Source organism: Emys orbicularis, chromosome 1 (genome assembly GCF_028017835.1).
Source record: "Emys orbicularis isolate rEmyOrb1 chromosome 1, rEmyOrb1.hap1, whole genome shotgun sequence".
Lineage (NCBI taxonomy): Eukaryota > Metazoa > Chordata > Testudines > Emydidae > Emys > Emys orbicularis.
In genome coordinates this window covers 93,770,023-93,792,211 of record NC_088683.1, presented here as the reverse complement: position 1 = coordinate 93,792,211, position 22,189 = coordinate 93,770,023, and the positions used below count along the sequence as shown (strand labels likewise).

Here is a 22,189-nt window from a genome sequence, read left to right as displayed (position 1 = left end):
CACGTTAAATTTTGCTGTTCACATTACACAGCACATGTGCTTTCGTTACAAGGTCGCATTTTTCCTCTTATATTGAGGGCCTGCCGGTTTGGTGTGAGAGATCACTCACACAGTGCCAGGCAACAGATTTCGGCTTGCAGGCAGCCATGGTAAGCCACAGTCTTTTGGCTTTTTTAACCTTCTTAACATGTGGATATGGTTTCAAACAGTAGCACCCTCATTTCCCATACCAAACACCCGTTGGGTTGGCCATTTAAAATGGGTTTGCAATGTAAAAGGAGGGGCTGCGGTTTCCGGGTTAACATGCAGCACAAACCCAACTATCCCCCCCCCCCACACCCAATTCTCTGGGATGATCACTTCACCCCTCCCCCCCACCGCGTGGCTAACAGCGGGGAACATTTCTGTTCAGCCGAGCAGGAACGGGCACCTCTGAATGTCCCCTTAATAAAATCACCCCATTTCAACCAGGTGACCGTGAATGATATCACTCTCCTGAGGATAACAAAGAGAGATAAGGAACGGATGTTGTCTGCATGCCAGCAAACACTGGGACTATACGCTGCCATGCTTTGTTATGCAATGATTCCAGACTACGTGCTACTGGCCTGGCGTGGTAAAGTATCCTACCATGGCAGACGGGATAAGGCAGCCCTCCCCAGAAACCTTTTGCAAAGGCTTTGGGAGTACATGAAGTAGAGCTTTCTGGAGATGTCCCTGGAGGATTTCTGCTCCATCCCCATACACGTTAACAGACTTTTCCAGTAGCTGTACTGGCCACGATTGCCAGGGCAAATTAATCATTAAACACGCTTGCTTTTAAACCATGTGTAATATTTACAAAGGTACACTCACCAGAGGTCCCTTGTGCGCCCTCAGGGTCTGGGAGCACGCCTTGGGTGAGTTCGGGGGTTACTGGTTCCAGGTCCAGGGTGATAAACATATCCTGGCTGTTGGGGAAACCGGTTTCTCCGCTTCCTTGCTGTGAGCTATCTTCATTGTCTTCATCATCATCTTCCTCATACCCCGAACCCGCTTCCCTGTTGCGTGATTCTCCATTGATGGAGTCAAAGCACACGGTTGCGGTAGTGGTGGCTGCACCCCCTAGCATGGCATGCAGCTCCGCGTAGAAGCGGCATGTTTGCGGCTCTGCCCCGGACCTTCCGTTTGCCTCTCTGGCTTTGTGGTAGGCTTGCCTTAGCTCCTTAATTTTCACGCAGCACTGCTGTGCGTCCCTGTTATGGCCTCTGTCCTTCATGGCCTTTGAGACTTTTTCTAATATTTTGCCATTTTGTTTACTGCTACGGAGTTCAGCTAGCACTGATTCGTCTCCCCATATGGCGAGCAGATCCCGTACCTCCCGTTCTGTCCATGCTGGAGCTCTTTTGCGATCCTGGGACTCCATCATGGTTACCTGTGCTGATGAGCTCTGCATGGTCACCTGTGCTCTCCACGCTGGGCAAACCGGAAATGAAATTCAAAAGTTCGCGGGGCTTTTCCTGTCTACCTGGTCAGTGCATCTGAGTTGAGAGTCAAGTATCAGGGGGTAGGCGTGTTAGTCTGTATCTACAAAAACAACAAGGAGTCTGGTGGCACCTTAAAGACCAACAGATTTATTTGGGCATAAGCTTTCGTGGGTAAAAACCTCACTTCTTCAGATATCTGAAGAAGTGAGGTTTTTACCCACGAAAGCTTATGCCCAAATAAATCTGTTGGTCTTTAAGGTGCCACCAGACTCCTTGTTGTTTGAGTTGAGAGTGCTGTCCAGAGAGGTCACAATGAAGCACCGTGGGATAGCTCCCAGAGGCCAATAACGTCGAATTCCATCCATACTACCCCAAATCCGACCCGCAAAGGCCGATTTTAGCGCTAGTCCCCTCGTCGGAGGTGGAGTAAAGAAACCGGTTTAAAGGGCCCTTTAAGTCGAAAAAAAGGGCTTCGTCGTGTGGACGTGTCCAGGCTTAATTCGATTTAACGCTGCTAAATTCGACCTAAACTCGTAGTATAGACCAGGCCCTAGATGGTATTAAAGATATCTGTTGTCCTTTTGGGGAAAAAGAGAAGAGTCCTCTCCACTCAATACTTAGTCCTGCCTTGAGAATAGGAGACTGGACTAAAAAACTCTTGAGTCCCTTGCAGTCCTACCATTCTATGATTCTATAAATTAGTTGAGATGGGCTGGAGCTGTTATTGCTGCTGTTGTTAAAATTTGATCCCATTTCTAAAAAGACAAAACAAGAAAAAAAACACACAAAAGGTGTGGGTGAGGAGGAGGGACGAACAGAAAATCTAGCTTCTGACTCTGGTGCTAACTTTCACTTGCAACCTCATTAATGGAGAAACACAGGCCCAGCACACAATCTTATCAGCCACTCTGAGACCTGGCAAACTCGTACCAGCACTGGGCTTTGTAGGGCATCCCTTTTAGTTGCTTCTTTCTGGTCACAGGTTTAACAGTGTTGCAAAATATGCAGGCTTGGATGGGTAAGCCAGACTCTTATTATATAGAAGGAAAAAGGAGAGGGATAGAAGAGAGAAGAAATAAGGCAGGGAAGGAAAAAGAACACATGGGAATGGTGCAGGAGAGAGACAAAGTCTCTCCTTCCAGGTGTGTTCAGGTTTCAGCCAAACTGATGGAGGAAGAGATGTCATCTGGCTCCCTCTCTCTGGCATGGTTTTGTCAGGACATCTTTCAGGATCAGGACGACAAAGGGACAAGGTCCCAGGAGATGGTGGAAGTAGCAGCCATGATGATAAAGCTCGCTCCAGTAGCCAATTTTTCTCCCAAAGTCTCTTTTTTAAGTCCCCCAAAATGGAGTGATGGGTAAAACAGCCCAATCCCTCATTATTTTTTCCACCAAGTAGGCAAGTTCCACACCAACTTTGGTTCACTGATTTCTGGATCCACATTCTTCTTGTTTACCAAGCATGACCATAACACAGCCCTTAAGTTATATCTATAACCCTTTCTGTTTGGACTAATTCAGTCTGTCTCATTTTTGCATCTTTTCTCATCAACATTTGTTGATATAGGACAGTTATTGTGATATTTATGAACTAATACTCTCTTTTTACAGTTGAGCTGACAATTGAGTAAATTTGTAGACCCAATTATCACAACAAATCTCTCTTCCTTCTCTGTGTAAAGGCGTATGTGGCAACAGTTGGCAGGAAGAACAGGGAGTTTTGAGAAGGAGATTGCATACAGGAAGCTGTTAATGTTCAAACCAAGAAGAGGAGGGGAGTTTACAGAAGGCACCTCCTCTATGGAGCTCCTAAACTTCACTGCAGCAGACCCTGCTCTGCCAAGATTGGGAACTCCATAGGGCACACATCCCCAGCTGTGGAGCTCTTAAGATGTACACCTTAAGAGCCCCACAACTGAAGTTGCTTATCCTACAGAGCTACTAAGTTCTGCTGGGAAAGTCCTTCTTCCAAAAACCTTCCCTTGGCTGTATCTCCCCAACTAATGAGTATCCCCATCTCTGCCCTACCCACCCAGCTGGCCATTAATGCACCATATAAATGAATGTATGTGGCACCTCTACAAAAAAGGAAAATTATGCAGGTACTGTATCTGTGTGGTCACAAACCTGCAGAGTGAGCAAAGCCTTCCTTGTAACACGGGACAATAATTCTATTGACATCCTAAACCATGAAAGCAGAGCTCATCCCAAAATGTCCCCTTCCCAGAGATGGAATTTCCTTGTATTAACTTGTAGATATTTAAAGTAATTTAATGGGTGATTTTTAGACTCATTCTTATCCCTTCCTAGATTTTTCTTCCTCCCAACAATAGCTCCTGCTCCTTCCCTCTCCTTTATGAAAGAAGAGCCTTCCCACTTTGCTAGCCTTTCTTGTGCACAATGCCACAAAACAACCCTCTCCCAATGGGCTGTCAGCCTCATGCTGCCTGCCCACATTCTCTTTATCACTGGACTTGCCTTCTCCTGTGCTGTGTTATTTCCAGCAGCATGCCTCCCCCTGCCAATTCCTGTGGGAGAAGGAAGGGAGATCTTATCTTAAGAGAAGCCCTGTGGTAATAAACTGGGCTTAGTTCTGATATCAGGTATCAGCCCCATGCCAAAGATGTCTCCAGAGGTGATCCAGGGTGCTCTGTAAGAGTGTACCTCAGGCCCATAATCGGCACAGTGGTTGGTTCTAGAATCTTTGTTAGTGCCGATTTGCTGTCATTCCCACCTCAGCAAATGACTTAGACCAGTGGTTCTCAACCAGGGGTACATGTATCCTTGGGAATACACAGAGGTCTTCCAGAGGGTGCATCAACTCATCTAGATATTTGCCTAGTTTTACAACAGGCTACATAAAAACCACTAGCAAAGTCAGTACAAACTAAAATTTCATACAGACAATGATTTGTTTATACTGCTTTACATACACTATACACTGAAATGTAAGTACAATATTTATATTCCATGATAAAAATGAGAAACAATTTTTCAGTAATAGCATGTTGTGACACATTTGTATTTTTATGTCTGATTCTGTAAGCAAGTACTTTTCAAATGAAGTGAAACTTGGGGTTCACAAGACAAATCTCTTCTCCTCCTTCCGAGATGGGTGTTGCCCAATGTTTGGAACTATGTCTAGGCTCTGTTTGGCTTTGCCTTTCAGCCTCACCCATTGGTTCGGACACAATTGCTGGCTCCAATAATGAAGTTGTCTGTGCTAGAAGAGCTGGAGTTCAGGCCAACCTAATGTCAGCTGGCCTCAGTGCCAGTCTACCAATTTTGACAGCGTTTTTTCCCCTTCTTTTTCCATTCCTGATCAACCCTGTGGTGTGGTGCCTACTAGAAGGAGCACTCACTGAAAAGTACTCTCTTTGTTCTTTGGAGGTAGTATTCTCTTCCGGGTCCTAGGTGGTGTACATTGATTGTTCAAGCAAGTACAGTTTCAGTCATGCGTCCCTTGACCTCCAAGTCCTTGAGAAAGATTTACAAACCACATACACCTCTACCCCGATATAACGCTGTCCTCGGGAACCAAAAAAATCTTACCGCGTTACAGGTGAAACCGCATTATATCGAACTTGCTTTGATCTGCTGGAGTGCGCATCCTCGCCCCCCCTCCCCCCCCCCCCCCCCCGCCGGAGCACTGCTTTACCGCGTTATATCCAAATTCATGTTATATCGGGTTGCGTTATATCGGGGTAGAGGTGTACTTATTTGAGATGTGACTTTCCTCCAAACAGAATAAGCAGCAATAATGTCCATCAACCAGAAAGGATGAGTAAGTCACAGATCAGACAGGGTTTAAACCTAGAAGATTTTAAGTCTGCCATAGCAGTAGGCAGAGAGTGCCTAGCCCCATTGTATGGGGTAGGAGTTGGTTTTAGAATGTCCAAATTGAAGAAGAAAAAAAATAAGAGGGCGAATATAGATTTCTTCACAGAATTGTTTGAAAAAGGTTGAGCTCAGTAGGAGTAGCGGGTCAGAGACTCACTGGATTCCACCTTGCTACTATGGGCAGCAAGAAAGAACTGAAGGAGGGAGGGTTGTGGCCACTCCACCCTTTATGCCCTTGCACAGGGCACATGCACTGCCCCAATGAACAATGCCATTAAAAAAAAAAAATCAGATTTGCGCAAATAAGGTGCATGCATAACTACTGGGGGATCCACAATGATGCATACTTGAAGACCCTCTCTTTCAATTGCTAAGAAGTGTATCCAACATATTCAGTGGGGATTGTAATTTTCCTCTACATAAGAACATAAGAAGGGCCATACTGGGTCAGACCAAAGGTCCATCTAGCCCAGTATCCTGTCTTCTGACAGTAGCCAATGTCAGGTGCCCCAGAGGGAATGAACAGAACAAGTAATCATCAAGTGATCCATCCCCTGTCGCCCATTCCCAGCTTCTGGCAAACAGAAACTAGGGACACCATCCCTGCCCATCCTGGCTAATAGCCACTGATGGACCTATCCTCCATGAATTTATCTAGTTCTTTTTTTAACCTTGTTATAGTCTTGGCCTTCACAACATCCTCTGGCAAGGAGTTCCACAGGTTGACTGTGTGTTGTGTGAAAAAATACTTCCTTTTGTTTGTTTTAAACCTTCTGCCTATTAAGTTGGTCTCTGACCAAATGTTTTAGTTTTCTGAACTGTAAATTTGAAATAAGTCAGTTTAATTGTTTTTCCAGTTATTTAGGCATAACTAAAACACACTTTTCATCTGTTCCAATCTGGATAACTTAGAAATAGCTGAAGAAGAAACTGTCACCTATTCCTGTTTTGCAGCTCCCACTGAGCTTAAAAAGCAAGACAAGAAAATAGGCTAAGATGTTCAAAGAGATGAACTCTTGAATGAAGATCAGCCGACTCTTGCTCAGTGGTTCTCAACCTGCAGCCCAATCAGCACAGAGCTGCAGCCCATGTGAAATCCTCAGGGCCATACAGGTAGTATTGGATGTGACCTACATAACACATTGCGGGCCATATATGCGGTCCACAGTGGTAAATAGGTTGAGAACCACTGTTCTAGCTGAAGCCAGGCAAGACTGAAGTGATGCTGATTGGAAAGAGAAAATACTTTTAAGAAGTAGCCAAGACCCTGTTCCCCCTTTCACTGAAAGCAGAGAGCCCCTAGTCAAAGTTGTGCAAAGCCTAAGGCTGATGTTTGACTCCTCACTAGGTATCATCAGTGTCTAACAAACCTTCTTTCACCTCCTGCTCTCTAGGATATTTCACCCCTTCCTCCTGGACGAGAACTTGGCCACAGTGATCTATGCATTTGTCATCTCCACGCTGGATTACTGTAATTAGCTGAATATGAAGGCAATGCACCAGACTCCAACTGGTACAGAATGTGGCTGCTTGCCTCCTCCATAGTCTAGGTCACTGTGAATACATCAGGTCCATGCCCAAGTCCATCTACTGGCTCCCAGTCAGTTTCAGATGCCATTTTCAGACCTTGGCCCTAACCTTCAAAACAGTTAATGGATAAAGCCCCAGATACATTAAAGACAAAATTTAAACCTATAAATGTCCAAGACAGTTGCTCTCCTTTGGGACAATCCAGAACACAAAACCCGGCATGAAATATGTGAGAGTTGGGGACAAAACGTTCTCAGTTGAGAGCATTCAGCAATGGAATAACCTTTCCGAGGAGATTATCCAGGGACACCTGATTTATTCTCTGCTTCTATGGTGAAGCATTTCACAGGCCACTTTAACAGAAGAAAGCAACTATTTAACTATCGCCTCCATAGTAGCAGAATGACACTGGAGTGTGCATTTGGCCATTTGAAATGAAGGTGGCACTGTTCATAGAATGGGTTGAAAGCTGCAGAAAAAAACGTAACTAAGATTATAGCAGCATGTTGTATTTTGCATAATATTTGTGAAAGTAAGGGAGAAAACCTTGGGTTGGAGGCTGAGGCGCTGAGACTTGCTCAGCAGTTTGAGCAGCCAGCAAGACATCCAACACAAAATGGAAACAGCCAGGGCAATACTGTCAGGGCTGCCTATTGCTTTTACTTTGAGTCTCAGGCCTGGAAATGTGCAGCTGCATAACCAGCTTTTAACCTTTGGAGAGGGTGGGAGGGATGGATTGTGAGTAATGCAAAAGTTCTCAAGAAACTCAAATATGAAACTGCAGAAATACTAACTCTGATATGTAACCTATTGCTTAAATCAGCCTCTGTACCTGATGACTAGTGGACAGCTAACATAATGGTGATTTTTAAAAAAAGGCTCCAGAGGCAATCACAGGCTGATAAGACTAACTTCAGTACCAGGCAAATTGGTTGAAACTATAATAAAGAACAGAATTATCAAACACACAAATTAACACGATATGTTGGAGAAGAGTCAACATAGCTTTCATAAAGGGAAATCATGCCTCACTAATCTATTAGAATTCACTGAGGGGGTGAACAAACATGGGGATAAGGGTGATCCAGTTGATATAGTGTACTTGGACTTTCAGAAAGCCTCTGACAAACTCCAACACCAAAGACTCTTAAGCAAAACAAGGAATCATGAGATTAGAGGGAAGGTCCTCTCATGGATAAGTAGCAGGTTAAAAGATAGGAAACAGAGAGTAGACATAAATGGTCAGCTTTCACAGTGGAGAGAGGTAAATAGTGGGGTACTGGGATGTGCAGTTCAGTGATATTCATAAGTGATCTGGAAAAGAAGGTAAACAGTGAGATGGCAAAGTTTGCAGATGATACAAAATTACTCAAGTCAGTTAAGTCCAAATCAGACTGCAAAGAGTTACAATTGGATCTCAGAAAACAGGATGACTAGGCAACAAAATCGCAGCTGAAATTCAATGTTGATAAATGCAAAGTAATGCACTTTGGAAAAAAAATCAAAACTACACATACAAAATGATTAAGTCTAATTTAGCTGTTACTGCTCAAAAAGAAATCTTGGGGTCATGGTGGATAGTTCTCTGAAAACATCTGTTCAATGTGTGGCAGCAGTCAAAACAGCTAACAGAACATTAGGAACCATTAGGAAAGGGATAGATGATAAAACAGAAAATATCATAATGCCACTATATAAATCCATGGTATGCTCACACCTTGAATACTGTATGCAGTTCTGCTTGCCCCCATCTCAAAAAAGTTATATTAGAACTGGAAAAAGTACAAAGAAGGGCAACAAAAACTATTTGGAGGCATGGAATAGCTTCCGTATGAGGAGAGAATAAAAAGGCTGAGACAGTCATCTCTTTTACAAGCTGAACAAAGGGGAGATACAATAGCGGTCTATAAAATATAAAATTATGAATGGTGTGGAGAAAAGTTGTATTTACCCTTCACATAAACACAAGAACCAGGAGTCAACCAATTAAAATAATAGGAAATAAGTTTAAAACAAAAACATTAGGAAGTATCTCTTCACACACCACACAGTCAACCTTTGGAATTGGTTCCCAGGGGATGTTTTGAAGGTCAAAAATATAACTAGGTTCAAAAAGAAGTAGATAATTTCATGGAGGATAGATCCATCAATGGCTTCTAGCTAAGATGGTCAGGGACACAACCCCATGCTTTGGCTGTCCCTAAACCTCTGACTGCTAGAAGCAGGGGCTAGACAATGGGATGGATCACTGAAATTGAGTAGTCCTGTTCATAGGTGCCGACTTTTCCTGGTGCCGGTGGGTGCACGACCCCCCGCCACGACTCTGCCCCCTCCCGCCCCTACCCCCCCATTCCAACCCCTTCCCCAAAGTCCCCGCCCCAACTCCGCCACCTCCTTGCCCCTATTGGACTCCTTCCCCAAATCCCCGCCCCCTCCCCTGAGTGCACCGTGGTCCCGCTCCTCCCCCCTCCCAACCAGCACTTGCCACCGCGAAACAGCTGTTTCACAGCGGCAAGCGCTGGGAGCTAGGGGGAGAAGCAGGGACCCGGCGCGCTTGGGGAGGAGGCAGGGTGAAGGTGAGCTGGGACGGGGAGCTGCCAGTGGGTGCAGAGCACCCACCAATTTTTCCCCATGGGTGCTCCAGCCCCGGAGCACCCACGGAGTCGGCGCCTATGGTCCTGTTCATTACTTTTGAAGCACCTGGCACCAGCCACCGTCAGAAGACAGGCCACTGGGCTAGATGGACCACTGGTCTGACCCAGTATGGCCATTCTTATGTTCATGTTTAGGGGTGGCGGAAGTGGAACAATGTGGCAATCCTTATTTTACTTTGCACCTGTGCCTAGCTAACTCATAGGGTTTTTCAGAATTATTTTAAATTTAGGGATATTTTTTTATGTAAAATGCATTGATGACTCTTTTATGAGTGAACCTTTTACAGATTTTATTATTAAACAGTCTATTATATAACACCAGAAATAAATCTTTAATTAAAACAATAATAAAACAAAATTCAAAGTGACACAATGCAGTGAAGGGCAGAACACAAGAGGAGGGGGGTAAGCCACAAGCAAGTATATGCCTGGCCTCTACCTCTTCTTGTTCTTGGGCCTTCCGGTGTTGAGTAGCAAGGCTTGAAGTTATCAGGGGTGCTAGATAGCTCAAAAGAGCTTGGCTCCCAGGAGCAACTGTTCTCACTTTCCTGAGTGTGGGTCTGTGCAGGGCCGGCTCCAGGCACCAGCTTGGCAAGCAGGTGCTTGGGGTGGCCACTCCGGAGATGGGTGGCAGGTCCAGCTATTTGGCGGCAATTCAGCGGACAGTCCCTCACTCCCGCTTGGAGCAAAGGACCTTCCACCGAATTGCCGCCGCAGATCGCGATCGCGGCTTTTTTTGGGGGGGGGGGGGGGGGGGGGGGCTGCTTGGGGCTGCCAAAACCCTGGAGCCGGCCCTGGGTCCGTGAAGGGAAAGACCTCTGCAGCACGGCTGCAGGGAGCAGATGCTGATGTTCCCAGTACCCTATGTTGCCCAGGGACTACAGGACATGGCTGTGTCCTGGTTTAGAGCACTGCATTGCCTGCTGCCCAACAGCAGCACATGCTGCAGCAGAGCATTCTGGCTGTGTATTGTCTCTGCATCTCTGCCTTTCTCCACAATGTCTTTTGCCATGGTAACACTGTCACTGGCAACTGTGATGCTGTCTTTGGCCAATCCAACTACTTCTCTGGAGAGCTTCATTTCTTTTTCCCTCTCCGACCTCAAGTACAACATCCACCTCTCCATTGATCTAGGGGGTCTTGGGGAGTCGCAATAAGGTCTGCGAACATTTAATCCTGAGTTCTCTGTCTCCCCCACCCCGGTTAACCAGCTGCTCAGTGTAGTACTTTGTGCTCATCTTTATTGAATTTCATCTTGTTGACCTCAGACCAGTTCCCCAATTTATCAAGGTCATTTTGTATTCTAATCCTGTCACTGAAGTGCTTGCAACTCCTCCATCTTAGTGTCATCTGCAAATTTTATAAGCATACGCTCCACTCCATTATCCAAGTCATTACATAATCAGGAGAAATTTATTTCTAATAGACCATTTCAATTCCAGATGCTTCACCTGCCCAAGACTTTCTTACAGAGCAAGAGACATTACAACCCTCTTGTTAAATAAAAACAGCTTTGAACATCAGCTTAGAATAATAGAATCATAGGGTTAGAAGGGACCGCAAAAGTCATCTAGTCTAACCCCCTGCCAAGATGTTGGATAAATCAGCTTCTTGCATTCTTGTTTCAGATCTTACTTTCCAAAAGCATAAAATACTTTCTGTAGGATGCATTGTGTGATGGGTTTGGTCACAGAAACCCCCTTGGGACTGTCACCTGATACGCTGAAACTACCTCTGAGCCAGTTTTCTCTGACAGTTTGGGCCTCCAGAACCCTGTCTTGTTGAGCCAGATACACTAATCTGCTGCAACACAGACCCAAGGTCTGAACCACGCGCCCCAAAGCTGCAGACTTAACTGAAAACAGCTTAAGAAGTGCTCCTGTCTCCAGCACCCAGACACCCAGCTCCCAATGGGATCCAAACCCCCCAAAAATCTGTTTTACTCTGTATAAAGCTTATACAGGGTAAACTCATAAATTGTCCGCCCTCTATAACACTGATAGAGAGATATGCACAGCTGTTTGCTCCCCCAGGTATTAATTACTTACTCTGGGTTCAATAATAAACTAAAGTGATTTTATTAAGTATAAAAAGTAGGATTTAAGTGGTTCCAAGTAATAACAGACAGAACAAAGTAAGTTACCAAGCAAAATAAAACAAAACACGCAAGTCTAAGCCTAATACATTAAGAAACTAATTACAGATAAAATCTCACCCTCAGAGATGTTCCAATAAGCTTCTTTCACAGACTGGACTCCTTCCTAGTCTGGGCCCAATCCTTTCCCCGGTACAGTTCTTGTTCGCTCCAGCTCAGGTGGTAACTAGGGGATTTATCATGACTGGAACCTCCTTTGTTCTGTTCCAACCCCTTATATAGCTTTGGCACAATCTTTTGTCTCTCTGGGCCCCCTTCTAAATGGAAAAGCACCAGGTTTAAGATGGATTCCAGTACCAGGTGAAATGGCCACATGTCCTGTGAGACCCCAAGCCTTCATTCTTCCTGGCCTGGCTCACAGGAAGGCTTGCAAGTAAACAGAGCCATTTACAACCAATTGTTCTAGTTGATGGGAGCTATCAAGATTCCAAACCACCATTAGTGGCCCACACTTTGCATAATTACAATAGGACCTAAGAGTTATAGTTCATATTTCTAGTTTCAGATACAAGAATGATACATTTATACAAATTGGATGACCACACTCAGTAAATTATAGGCTTTGTAATGATACCTTACAAGAGTCCTTTTGCATGAAGCATATTCCAGTTACATTATATTCACACTCATTAGCATATTTTCATAAAATCATATGGAGTGCAATGTCACACATTGTAAAGGTTTTTAAGTCACCAAAACTCCCACCACAGTCAATCCAAGAGACACACCTCACCTTTCAAGCCTGCCTGTTCAGCTTGTGTATACATCCCCAAAAGGAAGTAAGTGCATGCTAGGTTCACCCAGACATCAGGGTTGCAACCTGGTTGCTTGGTCAAAGCCTCATACTCCTGAAAGACAGAAGGTTTTTGAGACACTTTCTCTGTGATGTCCCAGACATTTGACAGCAAGACAAGCATTATGTAGACCAGAGGTTTCCAAACTTTTCTTATTGCATACCCCCTTCCAGATCTACCAGCTGCCCACATACCCCATTCCTTCTCAGCACTGATATTTTACATGTTCTTCTTAACACTACCTGTCTTTAGCCATCTGTCTATATTTCACTGTTACGTACAGATATAGTTATAGTGTGACGTATACAACTGAAAACCCTGACTACGTTCTGAGCTCAGTTATACTGGACAGTTGCTGGGCAACTGAACCCGCACTGTACGGTGATTGGAAGTGAGGGCTCTATTCATCAGCGTTTCTGTGTTCTCACTGGTACATCTTGAAGTAAATTAACTACCATATTTTATATAACAAATTCCCACAGAGTTTTAAAGCTTTGTCTGGGTAGCCTATTATGAAAATGCAATAAATAAAATAATTAATAAATGAAATCCACCTATACACAATTTCTCCCGTGTACCCCCCAGAGATGTCTCGCGTACCACCAGGGGTACACGTACCACAGTTTGGGAACCGCTGAGGTAGACAATATTACTCTCCCTTTCTGATACTGGACAAAGTGTTACCAGATGATACAGATCAGCTAATTTTTTCCAAAGTACGAAAAAGTAAGTGAGTGGTATGAACTACCTTTGGGACAGGAATTTGAAGGCAATGCAGGAAAGGAGAGAGGAGGTGGTACAGACAATTCAAGATTTGCAGACACTTGCCAAACAAAAAGGACCTTGTGTGGACTGACAGAAGAGGAGTGTGATCCATGAAACAATGTGACCACAAGGACAAGGCAGAGGAAGAGATTGGCTAGTGGTGGTGAAATTGAGTTAACAGGTTTGCAGCATTGGGGAACAAAGAGGAGAAACAGGCAGAAGCTGGGGTGGCAAGGAAGAAAAGAAGGGAAGCCAGTCCCTGCAGAAGAGAGGAAGAGATGCAGATAACCAAGAACTGAGACCAAGGAAAAATGAGGATAATTTAGAGCATACTGCGAGAGAGAACATAAGACAGATTCATACCAACACCAGGAAGAGACAGATCTATGTGATCAGAGACTCTGAATGGATCAATGACCACCATGCTAGGCTGGGTAAGTCACTTAAAGAAGCTCAGGTGATCTTCAGCGGAATACTTGTCTCTAGAGAAGGGTGAAGAGGTGACAAGATAATGAAGATCAGCAGCTAGCTCAAGGATTGGTGGTATGAGGAAGGTTTTGGGATGATTGACCATTGGGAGGCACTCACAGAAAGAAGACTTTTCTTGACTGATGGACTCCACTTGAGCAGCTGGGACATTAACCTTCTGAGATCAACACTGGCACAATTGATAAGAAGGGCTTAAAATTAGGAATGTTGGGAGAAAGTTGAGAGAGACTTGCGAAATTTCCATGCCTGGCTTCACTGCACAGGAGGAGGAAAATCAGTTAAATGAAGATACAGTAAGGGATAAAAGAACATCAGAAAGTAACAGTATGGACAACAAGAAGAAAAGTACAAATATTGACTGCAGTCTGTTAGTGCAGTGGTCTCCAAACTTTTTTGATCGCGCACCCCTATCAGTAAAAAAATTTTGAGCACACACCCCCTGCCGTGCCAAAGCAAAAAAAAAAAGTGCTCCTCCTACCACACACCCCCAAGGATCCTCTTGCGCACTCCACTTTGGAGACCACTGTGTTAGTGAAAGGACTGTACCTAATCTGGCTAGAAAACTGGGGGAGGTCTAAGGGAAACAACTGACATGGTTGTACAAGAATACAAGGAATCTGGGTAATAAAATGGAGGAACTGGAACTACTGGTGGATGAGGTCAAACTGGATATTATAGGGATTACAGAAACATGGTGGAATAGTAATCATGATTTGAATACATGTATTGAAGAGTGTGTGCTGTTTAGGAAAGATAGAAATAAAGGTAAAGGTGGTGGAGTAGCAAAATACAGCAATGATGCAGTAAACTGTACAGAATTAGGATGTGATAGCATGAACAAAACAGAATCTGTTTGGGTCAAAATCACTTTGGGGAAGGATTGTCGAAAAGGTTCTACTGGGACAGTGTTAGGGATCTGCTTATAGACCCCTCAGGATTGGACTGGGATATGGATAGAGATCTCTAATATTATTCGGAAAGATAAATACAACCAGGAACAGTATCATAATGGGAGATTAACTTCCTGGATATAGAATGGAGCCCCTGCACCTGGAACCCCCCCCCCGATGAGCCTCTCTGCATCCAGATCCCCCCACACCTAGACCCCCCAACTGAGCTGCTTGCAACCAGATTGTCCCACAGAGAATCCTCTCACCCCACACCTGGATCCCCCCCACATTGAGCCCCTCCATACTTGGATCCTGCCTGGTTAAGCCTTCCTGCCTCACATCTGGTGTGCCTGGCACAGAGGGGCAGGGCCCCAGGGTGTTTCTGGGGCAAGCCCAGGCCTTGTGCTGTGTCAGGGTAGGGTGCAGCCTCACCGCTGACTCTGTGTCCCGGGGGTGAGGTGGCTGCAGGGTGATCTCCCACTTTCGTGCAGCCAGTGGCCTGTGCTCCCCACCGCCATGCTGGAGCCTCTGCATTTATTTATTGACAAATAACAATTGCAGAATTTAAAATATTGTGCGCAGAATTTTTAATTTTTTGAAGCAGAATGCCCTCCGGAGTAACAGTTTCATCTGTAGCAAGAACACGCAAAGTGGGAAAGGTCAACACCTTTCCTGTTAAGTCTGAAAGATTTCAAGATTCCTCTGAAAGGCACACACAGGACAGTCTGGTGAATGATGCAGTGAAGTGTATTTAACTAAGGGTGTATCGCTGCCAAATGTCAAGCAAAACCCTTCTATCTCCTTGTCATGGATTGACCTCCATCTATAACAAGCAAGTTTATTTTCTGCAGATTCAAACCTTCCCCCCCCGTCCCCCTCCCCCCAAAAAAAGCCTTTTACCTTTTCAAAAATGATCTCTCCTGTGGTGTAGGTTTCTATTGGTTTTAAATACAGGGCCGGCCCACAACATTTTGGCACCTGAGGCGGGGATTTCAAATGATGCCCCCATGCCCCCTCGCTTGGGCCAAAACTTTGAAAGGTCTCAATTCTGCCTTCTTCCTGTTCTACTCTTCTACCTACCCCAATAGAGGAGAACTAACAACTTAAAATGCCTTGTTCAAAAATCTTAAGTAACACTTAACTTTCAACAGAGAGTCCTGTGGCACCTTTAAGACTAACAGACGTATTGGAGCATGAGCTTTCGTGGGTGAATACCCACTTCACATCTGACGAAGTGGGTATTCACCCACGAAAGCTTATGCTCCAATACATCTGTTAGTCTTAAAGGTGCCACAGGACTCTCTGTTGCTTTTTACAGATCCAGACTAACACGGCTACCCCTCTGATACTTGACTTAACTTTCAAAAGCCTGAACAGCAAATGTAACTTTTCTTGTCTGCATAGTAAACACTGACATTTTTATCTATCTGTTTGAATAATCAAAGTGGTGCTTTCCTTGCCTTCTTGGTTGCAAAGATTTGAACTGCTTCCTGCCGACCAGCCTCTCCTGTGTCATTGTGGAGCGTAGATGTGTTTTTATTAACTTCAGCTTGGAGAACCTGCGTTCTCCACTGGAAACTGTTACAGGAAGTGTTAGAAGTACGCGCAGAGCAACAAAAGCATTTGGAAAGAGGGTACACATCTTATTTGTGCACATATATTCCAGAACAGCCTTTGGAGTTGATCCTGCTGAAATGTATCTTGAAAGGACTTTCAGTTCATCACCTAAATCACTCGCATCAATATCGCGCATGTCATCATGTGTCAACACTGTCTCTAGTGCCCTGCATTGCTGGTGTAGATCTTCTTCAGGTACAGTGAGGAGTTTTGGAATATCATACAACAGCCCAAATATACTGCTGTGTTCCTTGAGCTGCATGAAGCGTTCTTCAACTGACTGTATTGCACAATCTAGCACCTGGTTAAAGAATTCAACTTTGAATTGTTGTTTGGGGTCTCTTATGGGATTATCCCGTGCCTTGCAATCAAAATGTCTTCTTCTTCGGTGACTCTTGTGTATTCTTGAATGGGTGGGAAAATAGCTTCAGTGTGAAGTTCCTCTGCCAACTTCTGTGCACTCTTCAGAACTTTTGAAATCCCTCATCTGACCAGTAAGGCTGTAGGTATGACTTTGCTTTGTCCAGTTGTTCCATTGCTCCAGATATATCAAGGTCAACACCTTGGAGTCTCTTGCTTACAACATTTATTTCAAACAGTATGTCATGTCACAACACTAAGCCACACAGAAATTTGAAGTTATGTATGTTTCTGGTGATTCCATTTTCCTCTGCCACTGTTCTCCCAAGAACAGTTCCTGTCATAGCATTATCCTCCATAATGGCAACTATGGCATCATCTATCTTCCCAATTTGGTGTTTGATAGGCTTTATCGCCTCCACTCGACTTTCCCATCGTGTGGCACTCAGTGGTTTCAGTGTCAGAGAGGATGTTCCCAGATGTTGCTTCAAAATTTGCCATCCATGACTTGATGCAGAGAAAAATACATAGATGCTTTGAATTACACTAAAAAATTCAGCAGCCTCACTAGAAGCTGATGCTGCATCACTGACTGCCAAGTTCAATGAATGAGAACTGCATGGGACAAAATAAGCTCGAGGGTTTAACTCTTGGATCCGTGTCTGCACTCCTCTGTTCTTTCCTCTCATGTTGGCACCATTATCGTAGCCCTGACCTCTCACATCAGCTATCGCAATTCCCGTATCTTCCAGCTTTTTAAGAAGCATATTTGTCATACCAGCTCCTGTAGTATCATCAATGTCAATACATTCTAGAAAATGCTCTCTGACAGTCACCATTGCAGAGACATTTTCACTAGATTCTGTTGTTGTTACAAAACGCACCATTAAAGGCATGTGTTCCGTATGGCTGATGTCAGGTGTGCAGTCCAGAATAACAGAGTAAACAGACTTCAGATCTGCCACAATCTTCTGTTTGACTTTTGATGCCAGTAACTGTATGATCTCATTTTGAATTGTTTTTCCAAGATAGTGGTGTGTGTACATTTCTTGGGTGGTGACTCTTCTTAGATGCTCCTGGAATATAGCATCAAACTCAGCCATCAGCTCCACAATTTGAAGGAAGTTTCCATTGTTTGGCACATACAGCTGATCTGAAGTGCCACGCAGTGCTAGGTTTTGGGTAGCAAGCATTCTCACAATGGCAATAAGCCTTTTCAGAACATTTTGCCAGTAAAGAGACTCTGATGCAATCTTCTCTTGATGCTGATCATCTATGGTGGCCTTTAACCTTAGTCTCATCTCAAGCTCTTTCCACCTATGGAATGCTCTCTGGTGGTTTGCTGCCTTCTCATGGCATGCCAGATTTCTAGCCAGATTTTTCCAGTCCTTTGTTCCTGTAGAACCCAATGTGGCTGGAACATTAGATTGGAAGAGTTTGCAACAAACACAGTATGCAGCATTCTGGGTTTTTGAGTACATAAGCCATGGCCTCTCCACTTTGTCACCATTGGGGATTTCACGCCAGTAATATGTTGGATGGAAACTTCTATTTTCATTGTCTTTGGGGAACATGAAGTTTTTCACTTGCTGTGGCCCATGCAGTACAAGGAAGTCTCTCAGGCTACTGCTCAAGTGGGTCCACAGTCCTGGATGATCTAGACTTAAGGAACTAAACTCAGCAGCAGCTGTTTCTTGCGCCTCCACCACAGACTTCTCTGATCTACACTTTTCTTCAGGAATGTGCATGGTTACATCCATTTGAGATGGAGATATGGATGCTGCAGTAGCTGCCAGGTCACCTGCACTCTGACTAACTGGAAGATCAGGCATCTCCTCACCACTCACATCCTCACTGGGGCCAGAAGGCTCACCATGAACATGTGTGTCTATCTTAGGAGAGCTCCTTCCTGCTTAGATAGAAAAGCTTCCTTTGCTTTCTTTCTTTTTCTGAATGCGGCCCCAGAGGGGCGTTTTCTTCTTTCACTCATGACTGCTGTTCTGTGCCAGTTATAGTGGCTCTCAACACTCAAATGAAGGGGACAAATAAGCAGGCTGGTAGCAGGGCCTGAGAGAGGGAAGATATCAGCATCTTAAGGGCCTAACTGGCTCCAATTGCCTGTTCTCCTCAGGTGGGTTCAGGGAAGCAGCAGGAAACAGGAAGCTCCCTGAGAAGCTGATGTTAATCAGTCCAGGCTCCTGGGGGTGCTAGAGAGGTACATAAGAGGCTCCTCCTCCTCTCTCTCCCTGCAGCTCCTGCTGCTTTCTGTTATTCCCTCTCACCTTTTCTCCTGCCTGCCTGCTATGTCTCTTGTGTCCTCCTTCCTCCAGCACAGCACTCCACCATCTCTGTGCATCTAGAGCAGAGAGAATACATATGCACCAGAAGCAGACACAATTTTCTACACTCTGGGTCCTAGTGGCGCCCCCCCAAAGTCTGGCACCTGAGGCGGCCGCCTCAGTTCGCCTCATGGTAAGGCCAGCCCTGATTAAGCACAAAAATTCTTCCTTGAAAATTTCACTATCATAAAATCTAACAAACAGCGATAGCTGGGCAGCGTCACTTAAATTGCTTGATTCATCCACCACAAGAGACATGTTTTTCAAATCGGAAAACAGTCCTGACAGACAATCCTCATAAATTACCTCCAATCTTTACACTACTGTGGAATCAGACAGAGGAACTTGCTTCACACGGTTCACGTCATCTTTGTTTTTATTTCTGGCAAAAAGCTCCTCCAGCATTTCCAATATGTACTCCTTCACAAACTTGGCATCTAGGAAAGACTTTTTCTTTTTAGCTGGTACCAACATCATCTGAAGAGAAGCAGCCATTGATTTTTTTCCCTGTACAGTCACTGATATTGTGAGAATGACATTTGAAGAGTGATATGAAGACTTCAGATTTTCAATTTTGTCACAACTTGCAACACTGCCGGGAGGATAGGACACGTTGAAATGACTGTGTTTTGATTCGAAGTGGTGCCTCACATCAATGACTTTACAGACAGATACAGTGGTTTGGCATATTAAACACAAATGTTTTGTGTTTAAATGAGGTGTCATAATAGAAAGAAAATCTGCGGTCCAGTTTGTGTTAAAAGCTCAGTTTTCACTGTCGACTGTCACATTTACTTCCACTCACATTTATTTTTGACTCCATTTCCATCACTAATGAAAAAATGGGTGGCTCAATCACAGCCCATGCTATCGCATGAACTTAAGATCCAGTAAGCAGTGCTTAATTTGTGCCAGGGCCTGCCAGGGCTGAGCCACAGCACCTCTAGGCTTGGCAGTTGATAGCCCTGGCACCTCTGGGCAGCAACCCACTGTTCTCTCGCCTCCCAGCTCTGAAGGCAGAGCCACCGCTATTGCCACCCTTACTTCTGCTCTTCTGCTGGCGGTGGTGCTGCCTTCAGAGCTGGGTGCCCAGCCAGCAGCTGCCACTCTCTGGCCACCCAGCTCTGAAGGCAGCACTGTTGGCAGGGGCAGCGCAGAAGCAAGGGTGACAATACAACACACCATGCCACCCTTACTTTTGTGCTGCTGCTTGCATTGACGCTGCCTTCAGAGCGTGATACCCAGCCAGCAACTGCCACTCTCCAGCCACCCAGCCAGTGCTTAATTTGTGCTGGGGCTTGCCGGGGCTGAGCCCCAGTACCTCTTTCATTACAAATTAAGCACTATCGGTAAGTTACTTACTAAGGAAGTCATAGGCAGATGATTGGCAGCGCATCACAGTTCATGGATTTAATTATAAACATTTTTTAAAGTGAGCTGGCGGGCCACATAGGAAGTCTTGGCAGGTCACATTTGGCCCATGGGCTGCCTGCTGAGTATCACTGACTTAAATGTATAGGAGGCTTTGAATTTCTTTAAATCAACTATACACAAGCTATCATCAATTTGCATCCTGAGCTAGGGGAATGGGGGTGGGGAGAAAAAAAAACTTGTGGGGAAAGGCTCCAGACCCAGTAGGATGAATAATTACCTCAAAGGTTATTAGGAGTAAGCAGAGAGCCTATAGGTAATGCAAAAAGGGACTGATAAGCAAAAAAGGCTACATCTTGGAGGTTAGAAAATATAGTAATAAAGTGAGAATTGCTAAAAGTCAAGATGGATTAGCTCTTGCCAAGGAGGCTTTTTAGTTATATAATTAAAAAGAGGAGGAGGTTGGGCTGCTTTGCAGTGTGAATGGAGAGGAGATTAAAGATAATCTAGGTATAGTCCAAAGACTAAAACAAATGCTTTGCCTACATTTTCAATATGGATGATAAAATGGAACACAGGCAAAAAGGCAGGACAGCTGATGGAAGAGAGTGTACAGATATGCAAATTACCACAGGTGGAAGAAAAACTTAAAGAACTTAATACACTCAAATTGAGGAGACTGGATAATGTCCAACTCAAAATACTGAAAGAACTGGCATGTGAGTTAAGTAGTCTGGAATCAAGGATTTTTAATAAATTTATTTAGGGTAGTTTTGTATGACTGGAGAATAGCTAGTGGCGTACCTATATTTAAGAAAGGGGAAAAAGTGATCCAGGCTTCTATCGACCTGTTAGTCTAACCTCAGTAGTACACACGGCTGTAGAACAAACTGTGAAGGGAAGAATAATTAAATTCATGGAGGTAAACGGAAGGGGGCTGTAATTTAACATGGGTTTACCATAGGCAAATCATGCCAGATTAACCAAATTTTCCTTCTTTGAGAAGAAAACTGATTTTTAGATAAGGGAAATGGAGCAGATCTAATATACTTGGACTTCAGTAAAGCTCTGACATGATACCACATAGGAAATTATTAGTTAAATTACAAAAGATGGGGATTAGTACAAGAACTGTAAAATGGATAAGAAACTGGCTAAAGGGGAGAAGGCAACAAGTTGTGCTGAAATTATCGGACTGGAGGGCAGTTACTAGTGAAGTTCCTCAAGGACTGCTCTTTGGACCAATCTTATCCAATGCTGGGGCCATGGCACAAAAAGTAGGAGTGTGTTAATGAAATTTACTAATGATACAAAGTTGGGAGGCATAGTCAATACAGAGGTGGATTGGCATGTTATACAGGAAGATCTAGATGACCTTGAAGACTGGAGCCACAGAAGTGGGATGAAGAACAGGAGTACTTGTGGCACCTTAGAGACTAACAAATTTATTAGAGCATAAGCTTTCGTGGGCTACAACCCACTTCTTCGGATGCATATAGAGTGAAACATGTATTGAGGAGATATATATACACACATACAGAGAGCATGAACAGGTGGGAGTTGTCTGACCAACTCTGAGAGGCCAATTAAGTAAGAGAAAAAAAACTTTTGAAGTGATAATCAAGATAGCTCAGTACAGACAGTTTGATAAGAAGCAAGTGTGAAAATACTTACAAGGGGAGATAGATTCAGTGTTTGTAATGGCTCAGCCATTCCCAGTCTTTATTTAATCCTGAGTTGATTGTGTCTAGTTTGCATATCAATTCCAGCTCAGCAGTCTCTCGTTGGAGTCTATTTTTGAAGTTTTTCTGTTTTAAGATAGCCACCCGCAGGTCTGTCATAGAATGGCCAGACAGGTTAAAGTGTTCTCCCACTGGTTTTTGAGTATTATGATTCCTGATGTCAGATTTGTGTCCATT

At 44.3% G+C, this 22,189-nt stretch overlaps 1 protein-coding gene across 1 annotated transcript in view; it reads right to left on the bottom strand.

The window, feature by feature from the left end:
* Positions 1 to 22,189, bottom strand: part of LOC135887443 (intraflagellar transport protein 56) — an 87,467-nt gene that overhangs the window by 56,325 nt on the left and 8,953 nt on the right. The window contains exon 4 of the mRNA XM_065415203.1: positions 12,379 to 12,493. Coding sequence (XP_065271275.1) covers positions 12,379 to 12,493 — 115 coding nt within the window. The remainder of the gene's footprint in view (positions 1 to 12,378; positions 12,494 to 22,189) is intronic.